The sequence below is a fragment of the Eufriesea mexicana genome, unplaced genomic scaffold (assembly GCF_001483705.2).
Source record: "Eufriesea mexicana isolate 0111107269 unplaced genomic scaffold, ASM148370v2 scaffold337, whole genome shotgun sequence".
NCBI classification, from domain to species: Eukaryota; Metazoa; Arthropoda; class Insecta; order Hymenoptera; family Apidae; genus Eufriesea; species Eufriesea mexicana.
The window spans coordinates 212,236-223,111 of NW_016908487.1; the positions used below are offsets into that span (position 1 = coordinate 212,236).

At 45.6% G+C, this 10,876-nt stretch overlaps 1 protein-coding gene across 2 annotated transcripts in view; it reads right to left on the reverse strand.

Annotated features, from left to right (window-relative positions):
* foxo (forkhead box, sub-group O) overlaps window positions 1–8,173 on the reverse strand; it is a 165,047-nt gene extending 156,874 nt beyond the window's left edge. For both annotated transcript variants that reach the window (XR_001890795.1, XM_017911807.1), the window contains exon 1: window positions 7,465–8,173. Coding sequence is in view for 1 of the 2 variants with exons in the window: in XM_017911807.1 (XP_017767296.1) it covers window positions 7,465–7,908 (444 nt within the window). In the remaining variant the exon portion in view is untranslated. The remainder of the gene's footprint in view (window positions 1–7,464) is intronic.
* Between the last annotated feature and the right edge of the window lie 2,703 nt (window positions 8,174–10,876).

Consider the following 10,876-nt stretch of genomic DNA (forward strand, 5'->3'; position numbering starts at 1 on the left):
ACGGATCAGGCTAGGCTATAAAACGGGCCGGAACGATTCTGTCGCAATTTACGGCAAATGGAAATCGCAGCCTTGCTCCAGGCAAGGTAAATAGAGTGTTGACCACCGCGGCGGTCCATCGGCAGCTCGCGAGTCGAGTTTCGGAAACGGAAGAGGAGTGTACCCTACTTGGCCAAGCGAAACTTCCACCACTGCCGATTCTTTGCACCCCGAATAGCGGAGAACAACGGAAAACGAGCCACGATGCGTTACGAAACCGACGCTTTTTGGTCAGCCTATAAAATTTATTGTCGCTAAATATAAAACAGTCGACCTACTATCGTTTTCGTCGCGTTTTCTCGAGGATCCGCCTTACGGGCTCCGCGATCCTCCACCGGGGTCTTTGCCACCGCCAGTTTCGAGGACTGCGCGTCACGGAGAGAAGCTTCGGGTACCAGCCAACCGTATAGGGACTATATAGCGAGTCTGACGCGGCAAGGTCTAATTCTACTCGTGACCGACTCTGGTCGGTCATCCTCGCGACGAATCGACGAAGATTTTGGAAATCGTCGGATCCAACGACGACGTCGACGTGCCTGATTCTCGTTCGACCGGCGGTCGGAGCAGGTGGAAAAATGGAGGAGCGAAAAAAGCGGAGGATGCTTCCTACCGGTCCTGATCGTGGTGGGCCCCAAAGTAGGCGGAGGGAGAGATGACCTCAAGATGATGATATCGGCAACGTGGTCGTCGCAGGGTCGTACACGGAGGCAGCAGAGAGAGAATGAAAGAGACGAAGGGAGAGAGAGAGAGCGGAGGAGAGGGGAGGGAAAAAGATGGAAGAGAGGAAAGCCTGCTTTAAACTCAGCCGACCGCGCTCACTCGAAATATACGCAGCGCGCCTCGCGCTTCCACCAAATCATTTTTAAATCTCATTGAACAGCAGACGGTTTGGAAAATTCGCATTAATTGCGCCACGCTTCGTTAATGACGGCTATGTAACGCGTCTAAATACCACGCGACCGACGCGGATCCCGTGCAACCGCTTCCAACATTGGCGGCGTCCACCGTAAATGGACGCTCCGCGAACCGATGCCTTCAAGATCCTTCGCTTAATCTCCGCTTCTAAACTGCTCGATTATTTTTAGAGAAAATTCTATCGGCTCTCCGCTAAGCCGACCAGTTGAAACGATCGAATCGACTGCGCTCCAACATCTGGAAATTGACGGAATTTAGGGTGAACCCGTTCGCCATCTTTCGTTCAACGATACGCGTTGTCCAGTGAAAGTATCGAATCCGTTTCCAAAAAGCGAAAGCTTCTTTCCCGGTAAATTTTCGGGTAATCTCGTTCTCTCTGACGCGAAGGGGAATTTGTACGAATTTATCCGAGACTTTCGTTTTCGATTTCTTAGGATCCGTATCGGGAGAGGCTGCGAACACGGTCAGCGATGATACCATTCGAGGCGGAGGATCGAGTCGGGGATTAGGAGCTAGGAGTAAATCCGACACTTTAGTAACTGTCGAAGCGTTGCCCTGGAAGCCTTTATTGCTCCACGAACGCGAAACATTTACGTGGAAGACGAAACGCGTTTTTCAACTCCGTTCGAAACGGCATAAAATGCAGACAGTGTAACGGCGAAATGAGAGGCCATGGCGAAAGAATAGCACGTTTGGGGATACCGAAGATTCTCAGACGATGTCTACGCGAGGGTACCGGATCGTTAGGGCACGACTGTCTAATCGTCATGGAAGAATACCGTGTTCAGAGCTTTGTAATGACGGGTACGACTTGCGGCAACGAGTACTAAAACCAGACGGATGAGTGACCTTTGCCGGTTTCACGGCTCTAGAAGCTTCTTCGTACAGGCTGGGATTCCACAGCTTTGAGAAATCGGGCTCAGCCCGGCGCCAGTATTGCTTAAGGGCTTTTCACGTTTCGAACCAAGCCGAGGAGACCTTTCCTCGCCTTCCTGTTTCAGTAATATCCGACGGGTACAAGCATTCTTTGTGGATATCCTTGACTGCTTTCGAGCTCCAAGGTTGAATTTTCAATCAAAATTTTCAACCCGACCGTGGAAACTTGAGCAATGGAATCACGATCCCCCACGGAATTGATCAAATCGGATTGACTTATGCTATTACCGCGGCAACGTACTATTGTTTCGTTGTGTTTGCTTTATTCGCCAATCCCACTGATATTTATTTATAATGAAAGGAAAACTTTGTAACGCGAGTGAGCGGGTGTTACGACCTGTTTCATGTCCAATAGACCGAAAATTAAAAGATGAATATTATATACACCCTATATATACATACTGACTCGCATAACGCGTCTACAATTCTTCTTTTAAATATTGGCACAGAAAAATACACGCTCCATTAAAAACATTCGAGATCATCTTGATATCTCGTGAACGAATAAATTACACGACAAATCACTTTCTATTTAAAATATTAAATTTATATCTATTTCAATATTTAAGATATATTTGTGTGGAAGAAATACATCAGAGGTGACATGGAATATAGTATAATCGAAGTATAGAAGGATTCCAGATCTGTAACACGCGTTGCATCGAGCAATGAAGGACGAATTGATGAAAGGGATCGAACTAGCAGTTAGGGTTTTCTGGTTTGACAAATGAAGATGGAGCATGGATCGAAGATCCGAATCCTGGTATAATTAATGGATCACCCTGTTTAGAATCTGTATGACGATCAGAAGTACAAAGAATAGTTATTAAACATTTGCCTTTTGGTGTTTCCGTGACAGGAATTGCCCGAGGGTTTAAATAGAGATCACGGAGAGATCATGGAGAATCCGAAATTGTAGGGTCTATTACAGAAATTATTAAAGCAGCGATAACGAGCCTAAATACCTGCATTTCGCGCGAATGGGGGCAGCAGTGCGAAGAGATGAATATTTAGACGAGTACCAACGCCGATGGTCGATGTCCACGATGCATTTCCACGCATCCGGATAAACGACTGCGATATGGATATCTGCTGAAACATCACGCGAACGTATGTCGCGTCGTGCATCTGCAGCTCCTAATTTCATTGAACGGATTCGAACGCTTGCAGCGATTTAAATGTGTTAAGCCTGAGCTAAAACAGAGACCAGTATCACGGAGTATAAACGGAGTAACTTTGCGTTAAAATATTAAAAATATATCTCTGATAAAGAAAGATGAAGGAATCACCCGTTTCTTTCCAGGAATCATCGCAGATGGAGAATTCAACGCACACTTTTCGGGTTTTAAACACCAAGATGAAAATGGATTCAATGTTATTACACTGCTCGCGAGTTAGGTCTCAGGAAGCGATGGATGCATGAATCCATCTCAAATTATTTATACTTCTTATTTATTTGTTTCATTTCGTCGTTTTCTAATTCAAATTTACGAATATATCTTAGTTTTCGCGAAAATTACAATTTAGATATGAAATGATAACAAAATTTTACGCATCCCGGATATAGTCGTCGTGACGCAAAACTCTGCCATTTCTTCATGACGAATAAAGTTGTCAAACACTTAACTGGTGAAAAGGACGTACGGAGAATTTTGAATTTCGATAGAAACGGCTACTTGCGAAACGATAACGTGCTCTGTCGTTGATTAGCGATTAATTATTAGGAAAAAACTACGATAAAATAAATTATGATAAATTATGATAAAAAGGGTAATTACGATAAAAGAATTCTAGATTCTTTACATTCCATCGAGTAAGCATCTGGAACTAAATCGAGCACTCTATAAGAACAATCCACGTAAATTCGACGAAACGTTTAAACCTATTAAATGAAAGTTCCAACTGATTCGTGACTTTTTAGACAAAGATACCTACGTACCTCGATCAAACTAGTGTTACGAGATTATCACTGATAAAGCGTAGACAGAAAATGAATAGGATTGGTGTCTCGGTAAGTAGATTCAAGCAGGAGATATTGTGCAATAATTTATTATCGCATTAAACAGTGCAATAATTTAGCTAAAACGTCTAATCTACGCGACGAATCGGTCGTTTTAAACGCTAGATTGTCCACTAGGCTGGGATTAGAAATTCTCGAAATTACTGTGCACGATGAAAAGAAGACTAAACTCCGAGTATACCAAGTATCAAAAATTCGCCAAATATTTCTAATATTTCTAGATTCTCAACTTTGTCGCTTTTGAATTAAAATTCGAGTTAAATCCGTGCCCATCTTCGACGTGTTTCATCGTTTACGAAACATTGCTCCGAGGTCGATCCCGTGCAGGGTTCTCGAAGCTATCGAGAGTTTCCTTCGCCTCGGAATGGCAAACGGTACGACACGGTGATAAACGCTGAAATGCTAGGTCTCAATCTCAGAACCATGGCTGTCGTACACAATAGTTATGCACGTCGCAGATAATACCCGACTATCCTCGTTTATTTATACTCTCGCTCGCACACGCGGTCAAACGTGTGTAGGAAACACCACACCGAGGATACAGATATTCGTACACGGACAACACGTGATTGTACATAAGTCGTTTCGTTCCTCGCATCTCAACTTCACAGCTGCACTAAACGGATTTTTAGCAACCGGTCTCTCGTTCAACGCTACCTTCTGAACCTCGAGAGCCGTTTTTGTCAGCCACCATTCGTCTCGCTTATGGTTCACTCGAGAAAGCCTAGCGCGTATTGACGTTTACATCCGTGACATGTCGCGTTCTCGTGAACGCTGCTAATAAATCTTTCGAATATTTCGCGTTGAAATATGCTTCTCGCTCTGTCCTTATAACTACCTTGCGTTACGCGTAACGATGGTTTATCGCGATAAACTAGGCGAATACTTTCTACCACTTATAGGAACTTACACGTCTGTCAATGTTATTACAGCAAATTATTGTCGAGAAAAATATTTCTTTCCAGTCCTTTGGAAATTACGAATCAAAGTTCTACGTTGAAATTAATCACGCTATTTCAAGCCATTTCAGGGCCGAATTCCCCTTTATGGGGAATTCTTTTCAAGATAATTGTTGGAGCTTTTGACAGGAGATTTTTGGAAGAAAGAAGATCGTAAGAATTACATGGTGATAACCACGAACCGATTTTTAAATATGCCCCGCGATGGTTGACACGATTCCAGCAGTACTGTTTATCCTGAAAGAATAAATGACAAAGCATTTTGTTCGGTAAGAGGGTGGTTAAACTCCAAACAAGAAAGAATCGAATAACTCGAAATTTAAGGAAATAACGAAATTTTAATCTAGCGTATAAGCTAACGTTCCTATAGATAGAGATATTCCTGTTTAAAAATATTTAATTCGTATTCGAAAATATTTACAGCTTCTGTTTGCAGAATTCTTCTCAATCGACAAGCTGCATCGTGCACAAAATAATCTACGTGATTTTGAAGAAAAAGAAAAGCTTCCGAGAGTTCGTCAAACGCTAATAACCTCGACGCGTCTCTGTTCCTCTATACTCGAATTTTATCAGTCCCAAAACTGTTTACAGCAAACACGCGTGTCTCGAATTTTATCAATCGTTGTATACGAAACTCGGGGAAGGTCCGCGGTTGGAAAAGGAAGAAAAGGAAAAAGCGAAAAGGTATGAAAGTATTTGGATTGGCGCGTGATGCATCGATATCCGTATTTCGCTGAATATTATCCCTGAATTGGCCACGATAACCAACAAAGCGTCGCTGTTTACCGGCAGGCGTTTTATTTCCCTCGATTTCAGCACAACTCGCAAAAGTGGTCCGCTTTGAGGGAAAAGTACCACCGCGGGAAAAGTTAACTTCGCCAACTGTTAAACCGCGTAAATCGATAGCGTGCTTTTTTTAAATTCCGATGAACGGAGATGATGCACGCGCGTCGTTAGAAATCAGACCGCGGCTGGTACGCCGATATTCAGGTGAAAAGAGCGCGAGCTCGCAGGCATCTATCAAGATCTAGCGATTTTTATACTCGGCGTGCCGGCTGAATTCGAACGGGAATTTCGATCCTCGAACCGCGAGAAAGCGACCGCGTGAAATTCCTTCGTTCCTAAAGGCCGCGTTTTCCACGCGGAATAACCACGCGGAACAACCACGCGGAACAGCCACGCGTAAAGACTGTTTACGCGAACGACTCGAGCGCTCGGAGAAAAGCAATTGGCAGCAATCGGGAGGAGAAGCACGCGAAAACTATCAAAGTTAAACCCGAGAACCTGTTCCTTTATTCTATCGCTACTTTTTACCATATCGCGAATGTTCTCTAGCCGTGGTATCGCGTATTCGCGCCGAAAAATCTAAAACGCCTCGATGGCGCCTTTCTCTTTCTCCTTCTCTGTCACTCGCATTCACGGTCAACGTTTCGGCGCTGACGAGTAGCACGAGTCGTTGAATCTCGTTAAAATCGCTGCGACCAATCGCGAGTGCGAAACGCCAAACGGCGCTGTCTCGTCGAGAAAATAGCGATTTTTTATCACACGCGGAATAATTTCGAGATGGCACGGTTGATCTCTCCTTATCAGTCGTGTCTCGAAACTTTCTACGCGATACTTTCCACGTTTCCGCAAATTTTAATCGAGAATTCCCTTCAAGTCTTGCTCGTGGCCTACTGAATTAAATTCGTCACGAATACCGGGGAGTATACTAGATTCCCCTTAATGCGAATTTCTATAAAATTGTTTTCCGATTTTGTTTAATGAATTACAACGAATTTTTTCAATTATTCCTTTCCGCGAATTCGCGAATTTTTCTTCCAATTTGAATGAAATACGAAACTTCTATTCAAGTATATTAGAGTATATACACGTGTCCCATTTGAGTTCACGAAAAATTCCTTTTCGACAGCTGTTGCATAGGAAACAGTCTGATTTATACCGATTTTAACTATACAAAAGAATTATTTAGAAAACTGTCGTAAATGATGAAATGTACGAAGCAAAACAAAAAGACAAGACGATGGTGATCTGCAACGTTACGTTATATCGTCCATAACGCGAATTCTGCATTGAAATCTAACGCACGCGGATGTATAATGAAAAATAGCGCAGGACTATTTATATTCGCGAATGAGCATAAGCTTATTATCAAATTCCAATGCACGTGCAAAATACACTGACAAGGGGCACGAAAGTGCGCCCTCTGCCGTCTGTGTCAGCATTTTTGTCACGGAATAGATAAGCACAAAGCGCGGCAACTTTCACGATAGAGCTAGACGAAAGAAACCGACTACGAAACGTATAAAAATTCCTAGCCTTTTTATCGCGTTGAACGAAGATGTTCGTACGAGAAGGTCGCAACGAGCGCGCATGACCGTTACGTAAGATTAACGCGGGAACGCGAAAAGGGCGCGTTATATCGCGATGTAACGCGACGAAGGGTAAATTTCGCCCACGTGGAATATTTCGAAAGGCGAAAATAATAGAAAGAGAAAGTAACGGAGACGCAAAGAGAATTGGAAATGTAGTATGATAGATAGCATGGCAGAAGGAATAAAAGCGGATAAATAGGGAATAAATAAATAAACTCACCTTCCACCCAGCGCTGCTGTTGCTTTCTCCCTTCTCCCTGAAGTAGGGGATGTTCTGCATCATCCATTCGTAGATCTGAGAGAGAGTCAATCGCTCGTCCGGGGCGCTGGTAATGGCTTGAGTAATGAGATCGGCATAACTGTGATTTCCCCAGGCGTTTCGTCGGGACGAATTCTTCTTGACCGGAAGCAGGCCGGTACCTTGGCCGAGAGAGCCATGCTGAGGCGGCGTGCCACTTTCGACGCCTTCGACGCCCTCTTTGCTAGCCGATACGCTCGGTACCACGTTCCCCTCGATGTATTCCTCCGGTCTTGGCAGCGGCCACGTGTGCGACCGTGCTCTCGTCTGAGGCTCGAACCCGCTCTCAAGGTCGTATGGTACCCCCTGCTGTGGTTGCAACCCGGTCTTCGACCCCGACGCAGAAACCGGCACCGAGTCCATCATGTTCGTTTCCTCCGTGTAATCCACTTTGACCGCGAGCACCTCGCGTGGTGCTGTGTTCTCTCGAAAATATCGCGCTGCCTAGCGAGAAACCGCGAAATGTCGCCCGTTACAGTCGGTATCGCGCTGCGATCGAGACTCTCGATATCGTCGACACTCTCACTTTACCTATGGTAAACGGCACTACGTCGTTATCGACGATTCGAAACCAGAACCGAGGGTCACTTTAATGATCCTTTTTCTTTCCTTTCTCTCTCTTTTCTCTTTCCCATTTGTCACTGGATTCTTTCCCGGAGCACGTTCGTTTCAACGAATAGAACGCGACGAGCGATATCTCGCGCGCGATATCGAGTACGATATCGCTTAGAGAAAAGGAGAGGACGAAGACGGCGAAGGAAAAGCCGAGTATCGCGGATCACTCGAATCGAACTCTCCCGCAGCTGGCAGCGGACCGACCGAGAATACGCTACGCTGTAGGTTGTTCTGCGTGTCGCGAGCGAGCGAGAAAGAACGAGAGAAAGAGGACGAGTGCGAGGGAGAAAGACGGCAGCGAGAGAGGGGGCAGACCACGTGGTCAAACTCACTGTTTACAAGCCGCGCCGTCGGTCACGTGGCCATGTTTTGATAAAGAACTTGGCCCACTGCGAGGAGAGAATCTTCGACTTTGTTGCCTCGCGATCCCTGCGTGTCGCGCTTTTGCAAAAACCTTCCGCGTCTCGGGACGAAGGGTCGCGTCGCGTTGTTTTTCGTACGCGACCTTGCTCGCGGTCCGTTGGCAAAATTTCCACGATCCAAACGGCGACTGTCGATGGATTTTCTGCTTCGAGAAGATCGTTCTTCTTCCTACTTTTCATCGATGATCCACGACCTTCCTCTTCCACTGCTTCTGTCCGGGATGAACGCGACGCTGCTACACGCTCGAAGCGTTTTTCTTCGATGTCGAGTAGATCGAGACGATCCGAAGGAGACAGTATAGTTGCTCCGCCGGTGGCAGATGCGTTTCTCGTGTTTTCGTAGCACGAACGATCTCGTTCGAACAACTTTGCTTTCGCGTCGATAACGCGATCGATGTCCCAAGTGCACGCTGCGGATACTCGTTGAACGTATCTTCGGTATCAGACACGCGCACTCGTGATTACTACGGAAATCGAATCACCTTCCTTTTCTGTACAACTTGCCGGCAAGGCAGCGCGGCGAATACTGACGAATTCTTCTGGCCGGCAGCCGGAACTGACCGAGCGGAGCCGAAGTTGCGAGAAGTGAATTCGTGGCGCCTGCCTCCGCGCATTCGAGAGGGACGAGGATAAGACGACGAGCGTGGGAACGAGTGGGAGAAAGAAAGCTCGCGGAGAAACGAGCGAGACGAACCGACGAGCCGTCGCGAGGCGAGAGAGAGACAGCGCTAGGGAGATCGCGAGCATAGCGAACGAGCGATCTGGTGGGTGGTTCGGCGACGTGGAAGGGGAAACGGGAAAGGTGGGGGCGAAGCGACGGAGTTGGAGCAAAGGAGAAAGGCGCGACAAGCGAGCGAGGTAGGTAGCAAAGAGGTTAGCGGAACGAGAGAGGGAGAAAGAGGCAATGGTCCGGAATGAGCTGGATAAAGAGAAGAGGGAGTGAGACATGCCGTCGAAGGGAGGGAATCAGAGAGGGCAGCGTGGTCGGTTAGATCGACGAGATGGGCGGGGAAAGGGGTACGATATGCCCCCAGGGCCAGATACTGTTCTCCATACAGCTGCGAGGAGAGGGAATTCGCACGCGGCCACCTACCCCTGCTGATGGGCGTTCAATTCTCTTCTCTCTTTTACAAGTTTTCGAATAATTTCACCGTGTATAATGACGGACTCGCCTCAAATATTATTCCAGTTTTCCAGCAAAAAGTCGCACAAACTTGTTAATCCACGCGAATTCGATTTCGCGAATTTTACTATTTTCAATCGTCAAAATCCACGAAAACATGTTGCAATATTTCTAGTTCGCCTTACGATTATAGATCGTCCTATAAATCTTCCTGCTATACAGTCTCGGAGTTATCTTTTGCATAAACATCCTGAGCTCGAATACAGAGGTCTGATTATTAATTAAAAACGCGATTTAATGGAATTTAACGCGCTGCGCGAATGATTCGTCCCGCGAAAGATATTTTCTATTTACTCAATAAACAATCACATTCCGACGTTATTTTCTTCGTAAAATTTTCCGTTTATCGAGAGAACTTTCCTCGAAAAATCGTAGATTATCGTATAACATCGCGGCAGTTTCGAGGTCCAAAATCACAGGAACGATTATTAATCGATTCAATTTTAACAGCTTCCTCGAAAACCGCGAAATTGACATTTTTCCAGGAAAAGTGTCGTTATCTCCTCCTTCGTATCTCCTCTATTTTTTTTCTCCATAATTTTCACCGTCTTGAACGAGCTATTTATAGCTTTAATGCTCTTATTGATTTTTTTGTAATTTCTAGGCCTGGAAACTTTTTTCCTTCGGAAGACTATTTTAATGCTTGGTAGCCTTTAAGACTCCGCGTGCCCTCGGTTCTCGTGGAATTTTCAGAAACCCCAAAGCTTTCTCGCGCGGTCCCATTTTACTCGGAACAACCGCCAAAGTGCCATTCGAATCTTCTTTTGTTCAACGATTCTGCGAGTCCACGGCTAATTAGCAGTTGCATGATCAGCGATGCTCCTTTCCTCGTACACGTTGATACGCCAACTTCTATCCTTCGCCCGATTTCACGTATACCCTTTGCGAACTTTCAGCGTCCTACGCTCGACCTTTCGTGGTCTCGCAGATTTGAACCTCGCAGGCGAGAAACAAAGGTGGAGCAGAGAGTTATCGGAAGCTTCCGTCGACCTCGCGCAATAATTCGACGCAGAGTGCACGAAACGAGAAAGGTTAACGAAATGCATAAATTGGGAATTGTTGATTGGCATGTATTTATATTAGAAACACGATGCACGAAATTTACTCTCTTCCG